General features: G+C 44.2%; 1 protein-coding gene across 1 annotated transcript in view; it reads left to right on the forward strand.

Annotated features, from left to right (window-relative positions):
- Positions 1-21,531, forward strand: part of LOC146812104 (ubiquitin carboxyl-terminal hydrolase CYLD-like) — a 181,685-nt gene that overhangs the window by 123,197 nt on the left and 36,957 nt on the right. The window contains exon 5 of the mRNA XM_085619106.1: positions 20,214-20,321. Within this exon, the coding sequence (XP_085475232.1) occupies positions 20,214-20,321 (108 nt within the window). The remainder of the gene's footprint in view (positions 1-20,213; positions 20,322-21,531) is intronic.

The following is a 21,531-nucleotide window of genomic DNA, read 5'->3' on the forward strand; positions in this document are numbered from 1 at the left end:
ACAAGGAGGTTACTGTGCAATCGGAAAAATAACATAGCCCAATTGTGCGCGATCTAGCCCTAGTTTGGTGACGTCGATGGTGGGTGTCAGCAGGCTTCCGTTTGTGCGGGATTTTGTCATGCTTATTGGGCGGGGTGGGCAGTAGGGCAGACATGTTTAGGTAGCGAGAGTAATGGAGTCGGGCTACCTCGTGGTCGTCTCGACCGTGAGCTTGACTCCTTCCCTTGGTTTCATATGTCCCACAAAGGGCTAACTCCTAGCGTTATTTTAGTTTTTGTAAGGTCAAAAAGGATCCTACCAGTGCCTTTACTATCTTGTCGATTCCTGCTCGTTCATCCTTTGTTAATCGATTCATTCTGGTGGATTCTTTCTTTCCCATCTCATGGTCATCTAGCGTTGTAACCGACATTGGGTTCAGTACAAGAGGCTCAGCCGGCGCGGAGGCCGTGAGGACCGAGGCCCCTGTACTGCTTTCGCTCGTGTTCGGGGGTTGTAGGTGTTGCACTACTGACTGGGAGGGTGCATATGGAGGGGGCATGTAAATGATCGGGGGACCTAACAGTAATTCATCATTCGTTCGCTGCTTGGAGGACAACTCAGGGTAGAGCAAAGAAGGGGTCCTAACAGCATACTGGCCTGAGGTTTCGGGCTCCTGTCTTAGTTTAGTTTCCCTTCTCTCCTTTATGTCTTCTTCTAACCTTCTAGCGGCAAGGTGAGCTGCCTTTCGTAATTCCTTTTCTGCTTTTACTTCTTCCCTCTTTTTCCGTTGCGTTGCTTCTTTGCGCCACATGCCGATACTGTCAAGCATAGTAGGCGTCGTCTTATTGCTACGCAGAGCTATTTCTAGCGTTTCTATCTTATGGTCGTCGAAGGATCCCATCAGTGGCCACTGACTCTCGGGGTCCTTCTTGGTATATTTATGCCACAGTTTGCTATAAGCTACGGCGACTAGTCCATATTTAGTGAACATGTCCTTATTAGGGGTGCCTTCCAGTGGAGCCGGATGGTTCACCTCTAATAAGCGGTCCGGGCAGAACCAACTACCAATCAGTGGGGAGAAGATAGGCATGACGGGTTTCAACGGGGACAAAAGTCAGCACTACCTATCTTTTCACTGCTTGCAAAGACTAGACAGAATATCTCTATTCTTCGTTATTTGTAAGCAGAGAATACCTCCAAAGAACCAATATCGAACAACTAGTGTTCGGACAATCAATCAATCAATCAATGGGGAGATAAAGATAGGCATGACGGGTTTCAACGGGGACAAAAGTCAGCATTACCTACCCTTCACTATTTGCAAAGACTAGACAGAATATTCCTATTCTACGTTATTTGCAAACAGAGAATATCTCAAAAAGCACTATTCTCCAAAACAATCAATGTTCGGACAATCAATCAATGGGGAGATAAAGATAGGCACGACGGGTTTCAACGGGGACAAAAGTCTGCGTTACCTACCCTTCACTATCTGCAAAGGGAGAGAGAGAGTATTTCTACTCCTCCCCGTTTGTAGACAGCGAATATCTCAAAAAGCACAATCAATGAGCACAATCAATGAGCAATACTAGTATTTCCAAAGCTTTAAACAATCAATCAATTATTTCGCATTTTGTCGTGTATCACGACCTTACCCGGACCGCGTGGACAGTTTCTCGTCTTCCGCCTCCAGCGCCCGATCGTCCTCTACTCTCCGTATTTGCCGCGGCACTCCTGATGGTTCCCAGTCAGGACCGTAGATCACTCGAGAGAGGTCTGCTCGGAACCAGTGAAGTTCGGATGATCGGCTGCCAGACGAGGGTCTATTGGGCAGGAGCTCTCCCGATCGTTGCAGCCGTTCACTCTGTCGTCGGGACCTCTCCCACTGGATCCACGTGTCGCTGATGGGCCCCACGTTTGGGACGCCAATTGTTAAATGGTAGCGGCAGTTTCAGTCGATAACCTTTCAAGTATTTGCCCGGCGGTAATCGCCTCTTATACCACTCGATAATTTACCAATGAAAGAGGCAGGCGCCGGAGACTGGAAGGCAGGAAACAAAGTTTTATTCCGTCGGAGCAGAACACATCAGATCAGACAGCAAGGTATCGTCACGAGGTGCTCTAACTGCATCTCTGAGACCTGGTCTCTTATACACTGGTTTATTGCTTTATTACACATAGTACATTCTTGAGATTCCCTTGATGCATGGGGGAATATCCCCTGAAGCCCCGGTTCAGATCCGATCCCATACATAGATACAGTAGAAGTTCCCACCCTACCCGCAGTGGGAGATGGCTATCGCGCAGCAGGGAATTCCGCTAATTCCCGGGGGTGTGTGCAACCGGCCGGGTCTCAGGGGGTAGGGGCTTTGATCTACTGTAATCCCTTTGATGCGGGGTGTTTCCCTTACAGTAGGGGCAATAAACTGCATCCGCAGGGCTAGGTGATGGCCTGGGACCAGTTCGGACAATGGGGCGCAGAGGAAGGGGGTTATCAAAGGAGAGGCATGACCATGTATGGGATGTCGGTCGGATGTGGTTCCGTAGCAGGGTCGCACAGAAGGAGCGGGTTTATGGCCTGTATGAGAGAGCGGGGGTGGCCGGCGCGCGGGGGGATGCTCGCAGCGCTAGGGGAAAGCGCTGGTGATCGAAAATGAGCGGGGAGAGAGTGGGGTGCCTAAAATGGCGGCCGTGCATTCGCGGTGCGTGGTGCTGGGGAGAGGCAAGATGGCGCAGATAATGTTCAGTTTGCACGCTAAATTTCCACACAGTGAGTAGTTAAATTGTCAGCCATCTGCTTGGTTAATTTATTAAAAGCATCTAACACGGATCTGTTCTGCATTCCAATCTCAAGACACAGTGTGATCTCATCTGCACATTCCGCATACAGATTGTCTAAAAAGGCATCTGGTATCATTTTCTCACATTTTTAATCTGCTTGCTTGATCTCTTGTGCTAATGGAGCTATTTGGGATGCTCCTGCCCTCCTCCCTTGATATGTCTAAGGACCAGGCCAGTTCCAGCGTTATGGGATTATGATCACTGTACTGCTCTAGGAGACTCTCTGTTTATAGACTGTGGGCACCAAAGGAGCAGAAAGCATTATAAAATCAATAGTGTTGGAACCGCACCTACCTGAAAAAGTGGGAACAGAAACATCCACTCCAGTCTGTTCTAAGCAAAGCAAATCATTAGCTGCAAGGCGCTACAGTGACCTAGCTCCGTGTGCTCAAAGTGGGCGACCAGCAGTATTGTAATCATGTAGCCCTTTGCAAAAGTACAGTCAAGCTGACAGAGATGTGTATTAAAATCACCTAAAATGATAACCTCATAGTAAGAGCGTTTCCTCTCACCATAATGTTCAAGAAACCTTTCTAGTGTGGCAATATGTTCAGTTTCAAATATTCTACAGAAGGAGTTGAAAACATTTACTATCAACGGGGGTGATGGTTTGTAGACGTCAGCTCTACTGCTAACAAATGGGGTGAATGACAGTCTACCACTCTAGTGGTACAAGGTATTTTAAGTGAGACCAAAAAAAGGAGACTAACCCTTAGCCCATCCCACTGGGGAAGGGGATGCACTTTTGCAAAATGTAGAGAATCCATCCAAAAAAAAGGGCTCACCAATGTCCCAGGCTTCCTGCAGAGCAATTATATGGCAGCACTCAAAGGACCTCCGTCACATGGCGTCGTATCTTTTGGACCTCAGTCCCACAATATTACATTTCATGATCTTCATATGAAATAGAAAAGGGGTGATAGGGACTGGCTTTGGGGATGAAATAGGTGCAATTGCAGCTGAGCCAACGAGCCAGGAACCCAACAACTCAGTCCGAGATGACACGCGTCAATCAACACCATCTAGACCATCTAAACCTATCAAGGGTTCAAACCTGTTGGCCAGAGGAAGATCCATCCTATCGTTTATGCCATGGATATTCCTCAGTGACCAGGTGACAGACCGGCCAGGGCAGTCTGGAGAAAGGAGTTAGTGGGATAGAAGTATTGAAGGGAAACAATCCTAATTGTGGTATTTGTGTCTTGATTGAAATGGCTCTCAACCATCACTTTGGTATGCACAGTGTGTCTTAAATTAACTGGAGCACAGTCCCACACAATATTTTTCTTCACCCCGGAGCCCACACATCCTACTCTTCTAGCCATTATGACAGGCAGGGACAGGAGTTGCCCATTTACTATGGTGCTGTTGCACCAGTGAGTGATCTCATGCATAAGGTTCACCATGGACTCTTTCATACCTTGCTTAGTGGGTGGGGCTCCTATCAAGATGGCCACCAGAGGTGCTGACTCTGGGGGAAGATTTAAAGAGGTTGGTGTACCCACTCCAGTCATAGGGGGTCTTATTGTGTTGAATGTATTGGCTTTACTTCCGTTTGGTGGTCCTGCACCTCGTAATTGATCCACCTGGCTAGTGGCACCTGTGGTCTCAGTAGTACGGTTGTGCCCTAACCCTTGGCCATCCCCTTGAGTAAATTGTATAATAATCTGACCCTTCTGTGTTGTGTGGCTGAACTAATTTGATGTCCTTCCCATGCTGGCAACGCCCGCAGATGTGGACCCAGCTGCACGACTGGTCCCCGAAGCCCCAGATTTCACAATATTGATTGAACACCAGAGACACGCGGGGGAGATAAATGAGCTATAGCAAAATAGGGGCTATCAGTGCTTTAAACAAGGATTCTAGCCTAGATAATAATTTGACCGTGATCTGCTCTGAGTCAGTATTAACTGATGGGGCCACCAATGGGGCCTTCTTTTGTGGCTGGACTGGCTTTTTTCCCCCCAGCCTTCTTTTTGTTTATCTGGTGGTTCCGCTAGAATGGTGTCATCATCCGCTGATAACTCCGCAGACTTTTCATTCATAGCCACAACTGAGAGTGCTGCTGTAGACAAAGAGCCAGCTGCTTCCCCTACTTTCTTGAGATAATCATGGGGAAGTGAGTCCTGGGTTAGTCTCTTCATCTCCAAGGAAAGTCTCCTCTCAGTCAGGGCTATCTCTTTAGAAAGAGAGCTTGCTACCCTGACTAAAAGGAGTCTATGGTTGGTACAGTGTCCCCCCTGTTGTGCCTGTGTTCATCTTCCTTTTGCCCATGTTTCCACAGTTTAGGGTATGGGATCACGGGGTATAGAAGTATGTTCTGCGTCACAGTGCAGTTCTTATTACCCTAAAGCAGCTGGTTTACCCACCCCAGTGTCTAATTGTTTTATGTTCTATGTTAAACTGGATGGACAGGACAGGATAACTCAGAGAGATTACACAAAGCCTCCTTCAAGACTCCAGAGCAACTCCCAATTGACCCAATAGAAATAAATAAAGAATTGTACCTTGATAATGTGAGGGGACCAAGAGACGTGGCTGCGGACGGACGCAGACAGGCCTGCTCTTGACCCAGTCTTCGACCAATGCTCGTCCCGTGCTTAAGGAGCCCCAGCAAAAAGATTAGGGAGCCTCGCAGTGCAAACAGCAGCGTCAGCAATGTCCTGCCGCAAGTGGTCTTTAGGCTTGTGGTTCTGCCCCCTGCACCGCTAACTTCTCTTGCGCCCCGTGCTGCTGGAGCCCCTGCAGGAAGATGAGGGTGTCACAGGGTGCAAACAGCAGCATCGGTGGTGTCTGGCCACAATTGGTCCTGGGGCTTGTGGTTCTGCCCTCTGGACTGCTAACTCCTCTTGCGTTCACAGACCACTAACAGATATCAGTCAATGCTGAGTGTTCCTGACAAGGCAGCATACCAGCAAGCACTCCTGTGCATTCTCACCCCTTCACCATATTCTTCTTATTTCTCTTGTGAGGTATTCAAACTCACTATGTCTTTATTGAGACTAGCAGATGCCTAGGATTCTCAATGGAGTTCCATCAGGAGCCTGAGAGCGAGAGGCAGACTGGTGATGATTTACACAGACAACATCTTATCACTCTTCTTTGTGTGGGAAGAAGTGGCTATCAATCTGTAGAGATGTGTACCTATATTAGTACTTCCTTCATCTCATGTCAGCACATAGTTGCACGTGTCCTGGAATTGTTGTGTTTTGCTTTTACTGTTATGCATGCTTCAATGTTGTTATGATTTAATATATGGCCCGTGACTGATCATTTGCTCCTTGAGTTCTGAATGCGCCTGCTCTGGCAGTTACAGGCAGAAAACAAACGACAAGGATGCGCTCCCATGGGCTCCTGCTATCTTTGAATAAATCTTCAAGAAAAGGAACCTACTAGCATCAGTGCCTTATTATAACCACCTCTTCACACAGTCCCATATCTAGGCTTGCTTACACGTAAACTTTGGAAATGGGTATTACCTCATGGCACATTCCTACTAATTTCCCACATTATGGGGATCAACACTAACAGAGCAGATGACTCAAATCATCACATGAGTGGGACATTTTTCAGGAAGAACTCAACCCCATCTTCAAGGAATGTGGTTATCTGCACATAGAGAACTTTGCAACTCATCTGTGCACCAAGAGTGATTAGCTCGCCTTTCAGATGGTGCGGGCCCTGCAGCCATAGGGGACAGCTTGATGCTGGATTATACAGGAATGTTTCTGAGCACCTCTACTCGAACTCCTCTGATTTTAATGGTCTATCATAATTTCAGAGAAAGTCCAGGGTGCTTGTCATCCTAGTGGTCCTATTTGGCCTTGCCAAGTTTGGTTCTTGGACCTGCTCCATCTTCTTCAGAGGACCTTGTCTGCTTTCCCCAGATGAGAGACCACCTGTCCATAGAGAGATGGAGAGTGTTGTGCCAATCACTACAATCTCTCTCCTTGACAAGATCGCTCTTCAAGAGCTAATGTTTTCACATCACATTTAGTTCTCTCTTCTGGGAAGTTGGAGGTCTTAGCAGCAGCCTAGACCACTTCCATGAGAATGAATTTTAAGAGCAAATCACTCATGTTCTGTCATGTGCACTGTTGAAGGACATTAACCATCTCATATAGCAGATGGACACTTAAAAGATGTGCTTGCAACCATTAGTGCCTAATGAATTTAAACTAAAGAGTGCTTCTGCACAGGTAAATGCGGGATGGAGAAACCCGATAGGCCAAATTTGTTTCTTCTTGTTATACATCCTACTTCCTCTTCAGATAAGAACCTGTCCGGGTCTGGCTGATGCAAAAATATTGATTTATTTATGAAGGTTTCCATCTTGCTGGCCACAATATTAGACAGGTGTTTAAATGAGAAGCACATTCTCTGCACTTTTGATACTATCACTGTGTTCCATGGGACCACAGTGATCAGAATTCTATGTGAAGATATCATTCGCCTTAGATTCTTGCCATGTCTACATGGTTCATTGCGAATTGGTCCCAATTCACACATTGAATTCTATAATACATAAAGTAGTACTCTTTGTGTCTCAATGGGTGTTGTTATGATGTTCATTCATTGAATATGCTTGTATCTATGCATTTTTATAGAATTTGTGTTTATATTTTAAATAGAGTGCTTTACACCTGTAAGTAGAAACAATTACATTGACTGACTAGTACTACTTACTAAAAACAAAAAGCAATAGACAAACCGACATGGAGAGCGTGCCACCTCCTCATCTCCTTCCTTTCCTAGGGGTAGATATCCACACATTGAAGTTTACTATTTAGTAATAAATGTGGATGGGATCAGTAGGAGTGGTGATTAAATGGGGAATATCTCATACAAAATGGGAGGGTTGTTAAAGAAAAATAAAGAAGGTTTCAGAGAGAGACAGACTACTACAAGCACCCACCACCAAAACAGTCAATCTATTTCTACCACAAACTTCCTTTCTAAAGCCGTAAATGTGATGAAACAGTAGTTGATGTACTCGCCACAGCTTTGGAGTAAATCTAGCACCACATATGGCCACTCACAATAGAAAATAATGGAGGCAGGGACTTCAAATAACAGCCTTTAGGTAACTATGTTAAATAAATAAAATTAATTCAAATGTTAAAATAGATGAGCAGCTTTGTAATGTGTATATAATATAATTATCAAATAATTATGTATTTATTTCAAAATCTAATAATAAACTTACTTTAAATATAAAATTAAAGTTCCATTTTACATTTTTGTTAAAAAATAAACAAATTGAAATTCATTGAACCCATAAATTTTTTATGTAATACACATAATACATAAAAATTAAAATGTAATGTGGTTGGAGTTATGTTTTTAAATTTTTATGTACGGTATATTATTCATAAAGTAGTACGTATTATTTAATATTTAATGTGATAATTAACAAATACTTAATTCAATAAGTTGATGGGCTGTGATATTTTATTTTATTGGTTCCTTGTTAATAATTAATATGTTAATTTACTTGGCATATTTATTTATTTTTAAAACATTTGTATTAATTTGTTTAACAAAAATACACTTTAATCATTTTTCCTGTACATTCCCTTAGAGAGAGATCTCCACCTATGTTTGAAAAGTTAGTAGTTGTGACTTTACACTTTTACATTTATTCTTAGATGTCTCCACCCACTGTACAGAGGAGGTGCAGACATGTAAATCTACACTTAGATGAAAATATATAGACTCAGAAATGTCGACTAGCACAAACATTTAGATTTACACCTAGGTAAACATGAGTACATTAACAGATGTAAATTTATCTTTGTGACAAGCCCCAAGTGTTGGCTTAGGAAGGGATTGTTCATAGTCATCTATGGTAGTGATAAATTAATTTTTTGACAGCTATGATTGTAGAGCATGAGGCAGTCCAACAGCAGACTCTTGGCATTTAGTAGGTGGACTTGGCTTCAACGTAGGTCCTGTCATAGAAAAATGAATCATTGTTGGAACACCCTGATGACCCGCTCAATTAATCACTGTTTTGAGATGTGTGCCCTCAATTCTTTTCTATTTGTAGTGTAATAGGATGGAGTCATCTGTCATATTTCCAGGGGTTATCCGCTGTTACCTTATTTGAATGGGTCTACATTTTTTGTAGATGGCGTTCTGATCCACAAAATTACAGGATCATCAGCAGGACTTGAGATATTGTCTGCCTAAGATAGTGAAATGTAAAATCCACAGGTTTTAAGAACTGTTCTCAAGAAACGAGGGATGCAGGTGCATCAGAAGATATTGTTGAGAAGGTGATGAGTCAGAGGTGGGGTCACAAGGATTCAGGCATTGGAGTAACTTGTAAAGATAGAGAACCTGGAGAATGGGCAAGTTCTCCGCGCACACAATTTTGGCAGTGTCGAAATCCTTGGAGACGTGGCGACCAATGGATAAAGGTCCTGAGCCGATAACCACAATTTTCAGTAATGTCCAAGAGGCTTGAGTCTAGAAACCCAGGAGTGTGATGTTGTCCAGCCCATTATCTGGATTTTCAACCTTTACAAGTGACTGCTCATCCAGTACGTGGATTCTCGTGACCCCATATCTGGGTTGTTAACCGCTCACAAATATCTCCTGGTGCACCTGCATCCCTTATTTCCTGAGAACTCTTCATACTACCCATAGATTTACCTTTCAATTTCTCGGGCAGACTATATCTCAAGTGCTGAGAATTATCCCGTAATGTTTGTGGATTGAAACGCTGTCGACAAACGATGAAGATCGATTCAAAAACTGATAACTTAAAGAATACAAGCTGAAGACATACTCTGTAGACTGTGATACACGTATTGCACAATCATATCACCTTTGCCTGAGCACCAGGCACGTTCTTCTCATTCCACTGTCACTTATGTACATATAACTGTTTTTAATTATTTACTATTAAAACATTGTTTTGCTTTATATTACTCTTCAGACATTAATGAAGGATGGGATGTATATGCATGAGATTGAGGTATCTTGTGGATGTCTGACTCTTGTAGTCCAACAGTGTGCCTAAGGAATGTGTTCAGTTAAGGCCAGTGCAGGTAAGCATGGTGGGGTGGTGGAACGGGGCGGGGGGTGGAGTCGACAGAATAGGTTTTATTTATTTATTTAATTTTACCCTTCTGTCGCCTGCAGACTCCCCCCCACCCTCCCCACACTACCCTACTGCGCTTACCTGCGCCGGCTGCCGCTGGATGTATTCTTTCAAATGTAGGCTGATGTTTGATTTCTGGCGCCTGCCATCCAGTGCATTCATTGTGGTGCCACATATGTCTTCTCTCTACTGAGGTGCACCTTCCTTGCTTTGGCCTTCATTCATCATCTAGAGAAGCAATTGTGTGGCAAGCACACCATGGAAGGAAAGGGAGTGGAGTTTTCTGTAACTTGACCAGCTGGAGAGAGAGATGAATCTGGGCATGAGGACACAGGAAGTGTGCGCCCAGGCTATGCCTTGATTGGCCACTCTCAGGGAGACTCTTCTCCTGCTCCTCTCTCTGTTTTCTGCAAGGTATCAATGGCCTTACAGGTCTTATCCCCAGGGCGATAATGGATGTAAATTACCCGCTTTACTTATGGGCCCCTTACAGCTCTGACCCATAACTGCTGGGTGGGAGGGCTCTGGGTGGGAGGGTTGTAGTTAATACCTGTTAGTGTGAGATGTAAAACTTAAGTATTTATTACTCTCAGCAGAGTAACATATATGGTGGACGAGATGGTGATTGTTTCGTACAAAATGCTGTGCACTGAGATATATAACCAGGACCATAGCTCAAGTGCGTTTTTTTATCCAGTGCAATGAGTTAAAATCTCATTAAAAAGAACTGTAAGTATGGATGAGCCTCTTTAAAGTGATTCTAACTTGCAATCTGAAGTGAACATTTCCCTAAACTCAGGCAATGGCATTTGACCTTTTTATTGGTCACTGTTTAGGAGTTAAGCACTCTTATTATTGTAGTAAAAGGTTGTAATTAGTTGGTGATGTATGAAAAACTAATAATGAATAGGTGACAGGGTACTGATGACTCATACCGGCACACGAGAGTAATCAGAAGTAGGTGAGGATGGAACACGCAAGAGTATATCGTAAATCATCACTCGAAGAGGGATATGTTGGTTAGCACTATAATTACCTTTAAGGCAGCAGCTGGGAACCAGACCTAGCTCCCACGAACATCATCAGTTCATGAATCAGCTGTGATGCATTACACCATCGGTTCAGCATCCTCTCACACTAGCCTGTCATAAAGATTCCTTGTTTACAACTATAGCGTGGTCTATGCACTGGCATTTACTCTTTATGTGCCAAGGACTGGACGGTGAGCATCAACGGTGCAATCCTACAGAGATCAGTATACGTGAAAGTGACAAGTGTCTTCTTAATAGGGTCCCAGTTAGGAGGTAAAAACACAAAGGGTAAATAAAGCCTTTGACAATATTGTGGGTCTTGATTGAAGGTGAGAATTGGGCCCGAGGAGAGTAGCAAAGCACCAAACTCCTGCTGGCATCATAAAGGAGAAAGGAGCTTAGCAATGGAATCTAGAAGTAGAATCCAGGAGAAAGTTATATCTACAAGGAGCGTAAAGAGCAGAGACATAAATGGTGCAAAGAGGCGTTGAATGCGAAGAAATATAAGGGAGGGAACGACTGTGTTGTGATGCACCCTACTTTTGGAAATGCTTCCTTACATATAGGTGCTAACAGAAACGGACATCATAGGAAAAAATCTGCCACATTTCGAATTGGGAACCTCTTTTCAAATCATATGGGCACACCACCATCATGGAGAGGGCTGGCTATAAGGCTTATCCACATCACTTTTATGAGAAGCATGGCTTTCATATGGTAAACAAAGATGAAGCCCAAATTTAACATCTTTTAACCAGCACTGCATTTTGTATTCTCCTGCCCATCTATGCCCAACACTCGCGAGAGCTCACAGAGCACTCTTCTGGGTAGCTGCGAGCGCGAGGACACCAGGGTGCTTCAGGCTCAGCATGTGAGAGAGTGCAGTAACTTAGAACATGCTGCCTGACAATGCAAGCAGAGCGCCTTTCTCTTTGGCGCACATGAGGCCTCTGGTAGGCTCTTGCTCAGATCTTGACACAGACATAGCGGTATGTTCAAAGAAGGCCCACACACTTAAAGAATATTAGCATGATACTACAGTAAAAACAAGCATTTGCAATGCAAATAGGTCTCGCATTTGTGAGTTAGAGCTATTGACATTGTAAATGGCAATGTTTTTTACCTACACATTTTAATTTTGGAGTGAATGTATGTAGTGTGCAAAATCCCTTGGAAAGGTCCTGCACTTTGTAATAAATATATTGAAAAAGACACAAAGTGTGGATTGTGTCAACAATTGCTTGGCACGTACCTCATGGGTGAAGTGTCGCCACACATGCACACCGTGGTGCTTTACTAATGCGAAACTCATTAATAAAAGTAGTGCTTACAGACTAACCAACGCGATCGGGATCGGAGCATGTGAATCCGAATCCCGACTTCTCTTTCATTTCCTAGACTATTTGACTTACTCTCCTGCGTCTTGGTTATCCCCAAACAAGGGGGCAGGGGGGCTTTGGGGGTACATGAAAATGTATTCATTGCCTAGTTATCAAAGATCGCCCGGTTCTATTAGTTAAAAGTGTGCAGATTTCATTAAGATATTAAGAGTACTTTACTCGCATCTATGAGAAAATCGACATTAACTAAACAAAATGCCAGAATGCGTGTCAGTTTTCACAGTGTTTTAGACCGTACTGGTTGCTTAGTTTCATTGCATTCATTTTTGTATTTACTCTTTTAACTCTTTTACACAACATCCAAAGTAGGGTACTTAACCCCAAAGCCCTGAGTTGTTAAATGACCCATAGAAGGGAGTGTTTTACAGTTGAGAAAATGTTTCCAAATGTAATTTTGGTAATGCCATGGAATGATCAGTCAATGAGGTACTCGATGAGCAGGTATTTAACTACACGTTCAAAACGTACAGTATTGTGGATGTTGTTTGTTTGTACACAACCACCTCTCTGAATATGTTTATTAACACAGAGCTTCATCTACCAGACAGTGCTCACAGAGGGGCGACTAAAGCACAGAACAAAATGTATTAATTTATCCTGAATGTGAAGGCACCCGGAAGGCTTAGGTGCCCGCCCGGAGAGGCTAGGGATCCCAGCGCTTCTACACACTCTGTCGTGCTCCTCTGCACCAGCAGGGCACAGCTCAGAATCTGCTGCTTCTGCTAAGAATAGGTGAGGGGGATGAGGTTGGGGCATGCAGGAGTTGCCGGCAGATTTCCCGGTAATTGAAAGTGATGATTCTGACGTGAGTCAATGGAGACTGGCTTTGTCTGTTTGTCTGCACCAGTCTATTTCTCTACCATATACGGGGCTCACTGTCATGTATCTATTCATCTCTCTTTGTTAGAAGTGTGCGAGTCAATATATTAATGAACAGGTAGAGCCAGCCGAGACGAGCCAAGCGTATACGAGCCAGTGGGCGAGCCGTGAAAATGATCGGCATGTTAATCATACAGTAAACATGATGTAAATGTGTGATAATGTCTCTTCAGAATTCAAAAAAGTGCATTTCTTTAGCACGTCACCTCAGTACATAAGATTATAGCACTGAATTGAGAGGAAGTTATTAAAAGAGCTCGTTTTAAGCATGAGTTAAAACACTGCCGCTCCTCCCACCCGACAACAATGCCATTTGTGAACTAAGAGGCGTCAGTTGCCATGCATACCCCGAATGTTGCCTAGAGTCTTATTATATTTAGAGTAACATTAAAATCTAGTTCATTAAACACGAGAAGTTTTTGTACAGCACGCATCTTGAACTTGCATATTTCAAGGTGGCAATAATAAAGATGAAAACGGAAGTGCCAGCAAGCAAGAAAACATGAACGGGAGTGAAGGGGGTGGGGGAGGGTGAGAAGTCACAAACTGATGGAGGGGGCGGTGGGGTGGGGAGACAGGGAAGAAAATAGTGTTAGCGGTAAAGGGGCCAATAGCCGTGGAAGGATACAAATGATGAATGAGGAGGGACTAACAAGCCTCAAACCAATCGGAAGGCAGCATTTAAGACAAAAGCCAATGGGCAGAGAGTGGGCGGAGCTTCCACAAAGCTTCCACACTACAGTATATAGTGCATGTTTCGCAAAGCGATGGCAGCGCATTCGCGCCACAACGCGAGGCGAGACCTAAAAGAAAATAGTGTCAGGAGTAAAGGGGCCAATTGCCATGGAAGGATACAAATGATGAATGAGGAGGGAGTAACAAGCCTCAAACCAATCGAAAAGCAGCATTTAAGACAAAAGCCAATGGGCAGAGAGTGGGCGGAGCTTCCACGAAGCTTCCACACTACAGTATATACTGCATGCCTCGCAAAGCGATGGCAGCGCATTCGCACTGCAATGCTAGGCGAGACCTAAAAACGATTGAGGACCATCTTGATTACAAAACTTTGACACATATTATACAGCAAGCCGGACACATGTTTCTACTCATCCCTCATAACCTACGGCTGTGAAATAATTCTTGTACCTGGGCATGAACCTTGAGAACTGTACCGCTAGTAGGAAGGTAGTTTACCTGTATAAGTCAGTCAGTCCCTCGCAGGTTTGTGTACTCTGTGCTTTGTGTGTAACATGTTACACATTTATTGTGTAGACCAGGTTGGAAGTAAACAGTTGTCCATTGAAAGACGCAGAGTGCTTGAAAGGGTAGTTCCATCAGTGACCATAGATCAGTCCATCCTCCATCACCTCAAAGCCTGAAGCCTATACAAAAAACGATGATGTTCCAGAGCTATATCTGCTTGTTATTTACAAACCGGTTATGGCTGCATAGGCAGTAGCACCTAATATAGGAGCTTCCCTTTGTTAGGCTACGAAGACCCACATCCACCAAGGTGGCACGCTTCATCAATGGTTCCTGGTCCTCGTTGACTGTAATAGTTGACATGGATCCATGTGGAGCTCTTTGTGTAGATCTTTTATGCTAAATTCAATTGACATGTAGCTAATTTAGCACCCCCTTCTATAGGTTTTCCCTTTTAATCCAGAGGGTAGGTGTATGTAGACTGGGCCAAAACATAAAGTGACTTAAAATTACCAGATGAGAATGTTTTTTTGTTGGAAATAGATTCCATGGTAAGCTTGGAAACAACAATGGCGGACTCCCTGAACCTAATTATTAATTGAGTCCTACTGGGTCGACATGCTTCTTGCCCTTAGTGGCCCCATAGGTTCTGTGGCATTCGTCAGGACAAAAAAAATACCCTAATCTAAACAGCAGGATTGAATCATACAGTGTAATGGCAGTTCCTATAGTGCTAAAGATTGTGATGTAAAATGTAATCGCTAGAGAAAACTCACATAGATTCCTGTGGTATGTGTAGCCTGGTAAATGACAAACAAACATAGAGTTACATACACAATACAAATACGCATGTCGATTCAATAAACACCACATGCAGATATTCATGTTATTTTGGAAATTATAGAGAATAATTGTTGCCATTGGTAGTGGCTTTGCACAGCACACTAAAAACATGAAACTCACATCACATGTATAAAAACTCCAGTGAAAGTGGCAAACATCCTACCCTAGCTAAAAGTAACCAGGGCTCAATAGTGGCACTAGCCAGCCAACATTTTGGCTGGCAAGTTGAGATATTGGTCATTGGTACTCTTAAGACATGTACCTTGAGGGCAAACCCAAACCTAACACTAATATTCCAAATGCATCATCTTTGTGTAGGGACCAGCTAAACCTTTAACCCTTTGTCTCCCAAACTGTGCTTAGTGCCTCAGCTTTCATGGTTACCCCCACTTTTTGCCTGGTGTAATGCTCTTTCTGACTAGTCTGACTGGGATCCTGCTAATCAGGACCCCGGTCTCTGTGATTTCTCCCCTAAATTGGTTTTGGTGAGTACTATAGTACATCCCAGATTGGCTACTGGTGTACTCTTATGAGTCCCTAGTATATGGTACTGAGGTACCCAGGGCATAGGTACACCAGGGGCCCCTCATGGGCTGATGCATGTATTATGCCACCCATTGGAGACCACTCAAAACTATGACTACAGGCCTGCCACTGCAGCCTGGGTAAGCTGGCGCTAGCACCATTTACGACAGATATAGGTTTCCCTATATCTGAGGTCACTGCACTTAAATCCTATAAGTCACCCCTAAGTCAGGCCTTTCAATCCTGAAGGCAGGGTGCTCCATTCTAAATGTGAGGTTGCCTCTGCATGAGCAGGACACCCCTACAACCTTCGGAGTCCATTCTCCTGGGTTATAAGTGCAACAGCAATTATAACGTATAGAGGGGCCATGCTTCCTTACGCGATGACCATCTCTAAACTGTCTGTAATGAACCCAGTCATGTTTGGTATCAAACATGTTGGAATCATAACCCATACACTGTAAATGGTGTGGGAGGTATGATTCCATGCACAGTAAATATCCTCCAGGAGGCCCTCAGTGCTCCCGGTACCAGTCGTACAGAACCGGACATCAAGCTAGGGCTGCTGCTGACCAGAGACATGTTTCTGCCCTCCTGCTGCTGAACCATACGAGCAGGGGAAGGCAGAACAAAAGATATCCTGTCACAGGAAGGTGTGACCACCTCTCAGACAGGGTTTAGTGTATTGAGGCAGGGTGGAGGCACTTGCCAGTGCCACTGAGACTGCTTGCAGGGCACATTTGGTGCACTCCTTGCATAGTTCAGTTAAAACCAGTTCAGGGAGCAGTTGGCTCCCGCTCTGGTGCAAAACTGGACAAAGGACATGGGAGTATCGACCCCACTGTTTAGCCCCTACTCTGGGAGGGATCCCTGAATTGTCCCTACCCTTTCCTTAGGGTACTTAAGGGCTTTCCCGTGGGTGGGTCCATAGATGCGCCGTGGGACAAGATTCAGATCAAGATACCACTTCATCTTCGACCGTCTGGGCACTCTGGATTTCGCTGTACTTTGCTCTGGTTACCAAGGCTGCAACTGATAAGACTGCTGCTGCTTCTGGGCTCGCTGCCCTGCTCGTCTGCTGCAACGTCCATGCCTGTGCTCAATAAAGGAACCTTCCAAAGCCTGTAGACATCCAAGACACCTGAAGGAATCTCCTTTGAAGTGAATGAGTCACTTCCCTACATCTGCAGGCACTGCAACTAAGCTAACTGGTCTGATGGTCCTGGGCTCCCATGGATTCTGAAAGGTTCATTGACACAGGTCATGGTTCTAAAACTCCCTCGAGGCCTGCACTGTCTTCACACCAAGTTTGAGGCCAGTATCCCTCATTGGAACCGCAGAAACCAAACCCCTGTTCACCCTATCAACTTGTCATTGCAAAGGCTTGTTGGCTCTCTTCTTCAAAGACCTTCAGACTCCAAATAGCCTCCACCTCAAGCATCTCCTGTGACCAAGATCTTCATCCTCACCGCGTCTCTTGCACCGTCGGCCTGCATCTTTGGTGAACTGCGTGAGGTCCTCTTGCGACTCCAGTGCCTCCACCTGTGGGTCCTCTTGAGGGTCTTCCTTGATTCCAGTGGGCTACCCTGATTGCTCAGGTCCTGCTCCAACTCCCCTGCTTGTGGTGAGTCACTTGGACCTTGCTGGTCCCGAGAGTGCACCTTTTTTGCTTTCTACATTGTTTACAGTTGCCAAGGCTTGTTTGTGATCCCGACGGACAACAACCCCTTAGCTCTCAACATTCGACGTGGTACAGCTAGAGAATTGCTTCTGGTCATCCTCAGCATTGCCTGGTCTACACAGCTGCAGCTCCAAGGTCACAGTGAACTCTCCTGCAACACCCGACATCGGTGGACATTCGTCTTCTGTGCCTCCTGGTCACTCCTGAGTGACATAGACTCTGTCCCCTCTGCTTGCAGGTACTTCTCAACTTGAATCCACTTCTGGGTTCCCCCGGACACTTTCCCCTTCCCCCGTAGCGGCATCTTCCTGAAGTCCTCCATTGAGTTTGACGCCGATTTCCGAAGCCACTTCACACCTATGCAGCCGGCTTCCCTGGTGTAGGTATCCTGGTTCCTAGGGTATCCACGGGTGGGGTGGCCACGGGGTTTCTTTAGGGTCCACTGGGAAGAGTCCTTCTTCTTTAAAATTGCAACCGCGACTTACCCATTGACTTGAATTGAGCACGCAGTTGTGTTCCCACTCTGCACACTGCCTCCAAGGGATTCCTGGTTACTTACCTCAGTGGCTATTTGGGGCACCAGCACTTCTACATCTTCTGGGTATAGTCTTGACTTGAGTCGTGATTCGCATACCTCTATTTTAGTACGGGTTGACCTCCCCGGCGGAGGGCGGTGTGAGAGATACATGTACTCCAGCGGTGACTGACAAATGTGTGACTTAAAGACAGCACCATATCCCCTGACCCGCATGGTGTAAATTAGTGAAACCCAGTAGAAAAACTACTGGAAAATAGAAAATACAGGTGAGCGCACTAGGCCTCATTTTGCATGTAATGCATGCTGAGTATAGAGCAGGGACCCCAAAGAGTAGATATTCTAGCCCTGAAGAAGGCCCCAGACCCGTTAGGGCTCACGTTGCTGGCCGAAACATGTTGGCACTTTGAAGAGGGTATAACTGAATTGATTGTGTTCAGAACAAACCACATTTGGTTCACGATTTTATCTCATACCCCAGGTACCCTACGAATAAACTTATTGTTTGGGTATACCTGTAGGTATTTTTAACATCAACCATCTGGTCCCGGCATGGGCAGTTAACATTTTATATAAGAACTCCCATAACATCTTTGGCCGAGTCCGCCCCGGAAGAACCATCTTACCTGGGTGTGGAAAGACGCCAATGATGAAGCATGTCACGATAAGGGAGTGAGGCCTCTTTTCCAATATCTTTGGATATCCCACCATCCGAAGATATTCTGAGGAAGAACGGACCACCTTTGGGACCCCTTGCACTTTTTCCTTCTATCCTCCTCCCCTAGTCTTGACGGTCTGCATATCCATAAGGGACATACAGACAACAGCAGTTGCTTTTTGTGATGCTATTTGTGCTATTTTTATTGAAAAGTATTGTGTCCATTGTATACATCTCCGGGAAGGAGATATTTGTAAGTGTTAGTGAGTGTCTTGTGATAAATACCTTTTTTTATAAGTATACTGTGTGGTTCTTTTTCACTTAATCTATACCAATAAGATTACGTTCTGGTAAAACAAGCTGCCTTACACTCCTTCTGGACTAAGTGTGAAGACTGCTCTCCACAGCTACTACTTAGAGAGTTTTCTAAGGTTGTCTAAGACTACTAACACCACCATAAGAGTTGTCTGGATTAGTGCAGGGTGCCCACTTACATAAGTGTGCACCATATACTAAGCCAGCTCCTTTACTCCCCAGCACCCCCAGTGTGGTCCCATTATCTGGACATTCAGACATGTTATTTTTTTAACTATGTCTTGTTCCCCTACAATGATTATTTGGCACTTTAGTCCGAACCATGTCCTTTTTGAGTGGTATGCTTTTGGGTGACTGTACATTTTGGGCCTGATTCATGTATTCTTAACTCCCTATGCTCGAACCCACTGAGGGGGTTCAAACTTGCTCCATGGGTGAGGGACTAGGTCAAATGTAGACATATCATAGTCATCTGATTTATTCTAACATCTGTGGGCACCTTTACTTCCTTGAATGAGCATTAAAAAACAACCCAAAATAGAAAACCTGACACTTGAGAGCTTCCTGGTTTAGCCAGAGATCTTTCAACACAGAGGTTAGCATTGTTAATGTGGGTGGATATTCTTTGTACTTAAGCACCTTACAGTGCAAACACTATAATTATGATTTGGGTGTTATCTCGAGCCTATAATGTGCAAGGATCTTCATGGTTTCTGTATGCTTCCTAGTGTTAACTCCTCTGGTTTTCTATGCAAGGAAAGTGATGTTCTTTGAAACATATAACACACTTATCACCAGCCATGATGTTTTTAATAATCACTTGCATCTTAAAATGCTCGAGTTCAAACCCCTTTCCTATGTCCTGGAGTAAGTCGGCTGTTCTGTCTATGCTTTTAGGTGAATTCAAAATAATGAATTGGCCATTATATACCTCTCATTGTGGGTTGCTCTTGTCTAGACATTTCCCTTCGTTTGTAGTCCCTCCCTTCCCCTTTTCCTTGTGTTATCATTTGCAAGCGTCTTCTCTTTGGCTTCAAATCATATTAGAGCTGCACATATAGGAACAGCTATAGTATAGGCAATGCTAGAGCCTATAGATTTGTTTGTCTTTATTTCATACCTTAAGCAAATCATTTTATCATGCTATGTTGTTCAAAACAATTACTCATCTGGCAGGACCAGTACTGATTACCCACTGTTCTTGTCTCATTTTAGCCTCTTCAGCTTCTCCTCTGCACTCGACTGCATCCTCCACGCCCCGGAAGTCTGTGATGAGCGAGTGCAGCAAATCCTCAGGCATGATATTGTCAATCCACTGAGGAAGTGAGTGGGGCATCTCTTCCATTACATAAACGTTATAATGTGTATTCATGCTGCACCGGGGAGGGGGAAGATCCATCGTTTATTACAATTCTTCACTGTCAACAAACTATTTTTTATTAATAATAATAATAATAAAACCATTTCTAAAGCGCCTGGTTACACTAGCATAGTGTGTCCCCGCGCATCCTGCATCCTGAAACAGAATCTTCCTGCACTACCAAAATGTAACATAAATGCCTCATTAGAAAACTGGAGCTTACATTTACAGTAAGGGACAATTTTAAACCTTCCTATGAACCACTATTCTAAGGCGTGTATGTACATATTTTATTGTGTAACTAAAAACCCATTAGACATTAGAAGATCAGACACAAACCTCACATAAACTGACCTCTCAAAAGAAGCTAAAGTAATATTAATTGCAATATTGTGCATCCATGTGGAATGAAATATTTTGGTTGTGAAATATGTAATTGAAGGAACATTTGGAAGACCACAATCAGGCAACTAGAATGTGCCATGATGCAAATACACTTCCAAGAATGTTGGAATAGTGACCCAGCAGGTCTGAAATTTATGTGGCTATAAAACCGGCACGTGCACTCTGTAGAGAAGAACACTTAAAATGTATTATTAACGAAGGCGGACTGGCAGTGGATCATTTGTGACTACTTAGAACCAAAGAAGGTTGCACATGATTATAATGTGACCTAGCATTCTGTCATTATGACGAATTTGAAAAATGAAGGAAGCCAGTCTTAAGAAATCAATTTGATGAAACTTCATATTAGAGAAATGAAATAATGACATAACACTTTCACCCCCGAAAATGAAATGTTTTCGGGGAAAATGAGTACCTTGCCAGGGATTAAATCTCAGGTCCGGTTAAAAAAAGTTGCAATTCCAATTACAAAAGGAATGGTAAGAAAAATGTTCATGAAAAAATAAGTTTGAACCCCCAGATTACAGTACAGTACAGTACAGGTCCAGGACTTTAAAGAGTCAAGGAAAGACCTAGCCCTATGCACACACACACTAGGTTAGTGTGATACCATGTCCAAAACAAAAGTCAGGATACCAGGTACACATGCCACTCAGGACAGGGGTACATACCCCTATACCATACAGCAAACGTTCATTCCCAGCCAAATAGAGAGTTGTGCCTTTCCACCACGCAGCAAATGTCCCCATGTGTATTGTCCAATGGTAT

This window comes from Triturus cristatus, chromosome 7 (genome assembly GCF_964204655.1).
Source record: "Triturus cristatus chromosome 7, aTriCri1.1, whole genome shotgun sequence".
Lineage (NCBI taxonomy): Eukaryota > Metazoa > Chordata > Amphibia > Caudata > Salamandridae > Triturus > Triturus cristatus.